The sequence below is a fragment of the Budorcas taxicolor genome, chromosome 2, assembly GCF_023091745.1.
Source record: "Budorcas taxicolor isolate Tak-1 chromosome 2, Takin1.1, whole genome shotgun sequence".
Lineage (NCBI taxonomy): Eukaryota > Metazoa > Chordata > Mammalia > Artiodactyla > Bovidae > Budorcas > Budorcas taxicolor.
Genome location: NC_068911.1, coordinates 160,246,903 through 160,249,035, shown reverse-complemented (window position 1 = coordinate 160,249,035; position 2,133 = coordinate 160,246,903). Strand labels below are relative to the sequence as shown.

The window sequence follows — 2,133 nt, the reverse complement described above, 5'->3', positions numbered from 1 at the left end:
TCCAGAGAATCAGCGAGAAAGAGCAGTTAATGTAATTCAGACAATAATTTTGAGCAGAGGTGACCTTTAACCTAAGTCTTGGAGCTTTTTTTAAATAAAGGAAATTCAAACATTAAAAATACAGAAAATTATGCACTAAGTACTTGTGTACTCAACACATTTTTTAAATAAATATTAACATTGCCATTTTGGCTTTAGAGTCATTTCTAAAATTAATTTTTAAATGTTGAGATAATTGTGGACTCATACACAGTTTTAAGAAATAATACAGAGATTGATGGGGTAAGTTACATATTAAGTTTTTTTTTCCTGTGATTTATTTATTTTTAATTGGAGGATAATTGCTTTACAATGCTGTGATGGTGTCTGCTGTACATCAGTGTGAATCAGCCATAAGTATATATATATACATATATTCCCTCCCTCCTTCTTGAGCCACCCTCCTCTAACCTCAATTCCTCCCTTCTAGGTCATCATAGAGCTCCAGGCTGGGCTCCTTGTGTTGCATAGCAGCTTCCTGCTACTTATCTATTTTACACATAATACTGTATATATATATAGATGTCAACGCTACTTTCTCGATTTCTCCTAGCCTCTCCCTCCCTCACTGTGTCCACAAATCCATTATCTACGTCTGCATCTCCATTTCTTCTCTGTAAATAAGTTCATCAGTACTGTTTTTCTAGATTCCCTATATATGCATTAATATAAGATACTTGTTTTTCTCTTACTTCACTCTGTATAAAAGGCTGTAAGCTTTGGTAATGACCAGGGAGATTGGTGAAGAATTCCAGTCCCCCAGTTGCACGTCTCTATATAAAGGGAAACTGCGAGAAATTATAAGATGCCTTTTTTTTTTTTTTCCAGTTGGCTCATTTATTAGCATTAAACACAGACCCTCTTCTTTCCCCATTCCAGGAAACCACATCCACAAAGTCCCAGGCCCCAGAAGCAGGCACCCTCTGCCCATTTCTGAAATAAGCTCTCAGGCCTCGGCGGTAGCCTGAGCTGCTCCCAGGGTTGTGAGCTGCTGAATCTTCTGGCTCATCATCTCTACGACAGCCTGTTTCATGGCATGCTTCTCCTGCAGAGCTGGCTGGATTTTTTCCACTTGCTTGGTAAGGAAGTCTATCTTCCTCTTGAAGAAGTCCTTGGCATCCTCAGCTGTCTTCTCTACATAGTAACCAGTTCCCACATCGATAAGCACATGTTCCACATCGTGTAGCTTCCCAGGGACATACATAGAACTCGCCAGTGGGGCAAGTAATTCTTTCCCCTCGTTGTTTTTCTTCAGCACGTTCAGACAGTCCTTGGCTTCCACATACTTGGTCTGAACCACCTTGAGCTGGGCAATGGACGTAGACAAGAACTCCACTTCCTGGTCCAGTTGGTTCTTGAGCATTTCTAGCTGCGGCAGATTTAGCTCGGTGATGTTAACCGACTGCGCCATGTTGGGAAGGATGCATTGGTTTAACAGCTACACGACAGACTTCCCTGGTAGTCCAGTAGCTAAGACTCTGTGCTCCCAATGCAGGGGGCCTCGGTTTGATCCCTGGTCAGGGAACTAGATACAGCCAAGACCTGGTGCCAACAAAAGAGTAAAATTTTTTAAAAATAAAAAAAAAGAAATGCCTTCTCCCTTTCCTTGAGAAAAATAAAGGTTATCTGACACCTTTAATAAGAAATAAATTCAAAATTTAGAAAAGAAGAAATAGTACCAAGAGGTCCCCTGTAGTCTTCCAGCATTTTTCCCAATGGTAACATCTTGTTCCAAATAGGAAAAGGAGTACGTCAAGGCTGTATATTGTCACCCTGCTTATTTAACTTCTATGCAGAGTACATCATGCGAAACACTGGGCTGGAAGAAGCACAAGCTGGAATCAAGATTGCCGGGAGAAATATCAATAACCTCAGATATGCAAATGACACCACCCTTATGGCAGAAAGTGAAGAGGAGCTCAAAAGCCTCTTGATGAAAGTGAAAGAGGAGAGTGAAAAAGTTGGCTTAAAGCTCAACATTCAGAAAACTAAGATCATGGCATCTGGTCCCATCACTTCATGGGACATAGATGGGGAAACAGTGGAAACAGTGTCAGATTTTATTTTTGGGGGCTCCCAAATCAATGCAGATAG

General features: G+C 40.8%; 1 protein-coding gene across 1 annotated transcript; it reads right to left on the bottom strand.

The window, feature by feature from the left end:
* Positions 1-985: 985 nt before the first annotated feature.
* On the bottom strand, positions 986-1,453 carry LOC128043473 (prefoldin subunit 5-like). Its single transcript, XM_052635823.1, has one exon. It carries the CDS (start codon positions 1,448-1,450, stop codon positions 986-988), a length of 465 nt encoding a protein of 154 aa, XP_052491783.1. The 5' UTR covers positions 1,451-1,453.
* Positions 1,454-2,133: the final 680 nt, after the last annotated feature.

Bases quoted from the DNA above. Each gene is read 5' to 3' on its own strand.
- LOC128043473 (XM_052635823.1), bottom strand. From the start codon at position 1,450: ATGGCGCAGTCGGTTAACATCACCGAGCTAAATCTGCCGCAGCTAGAA.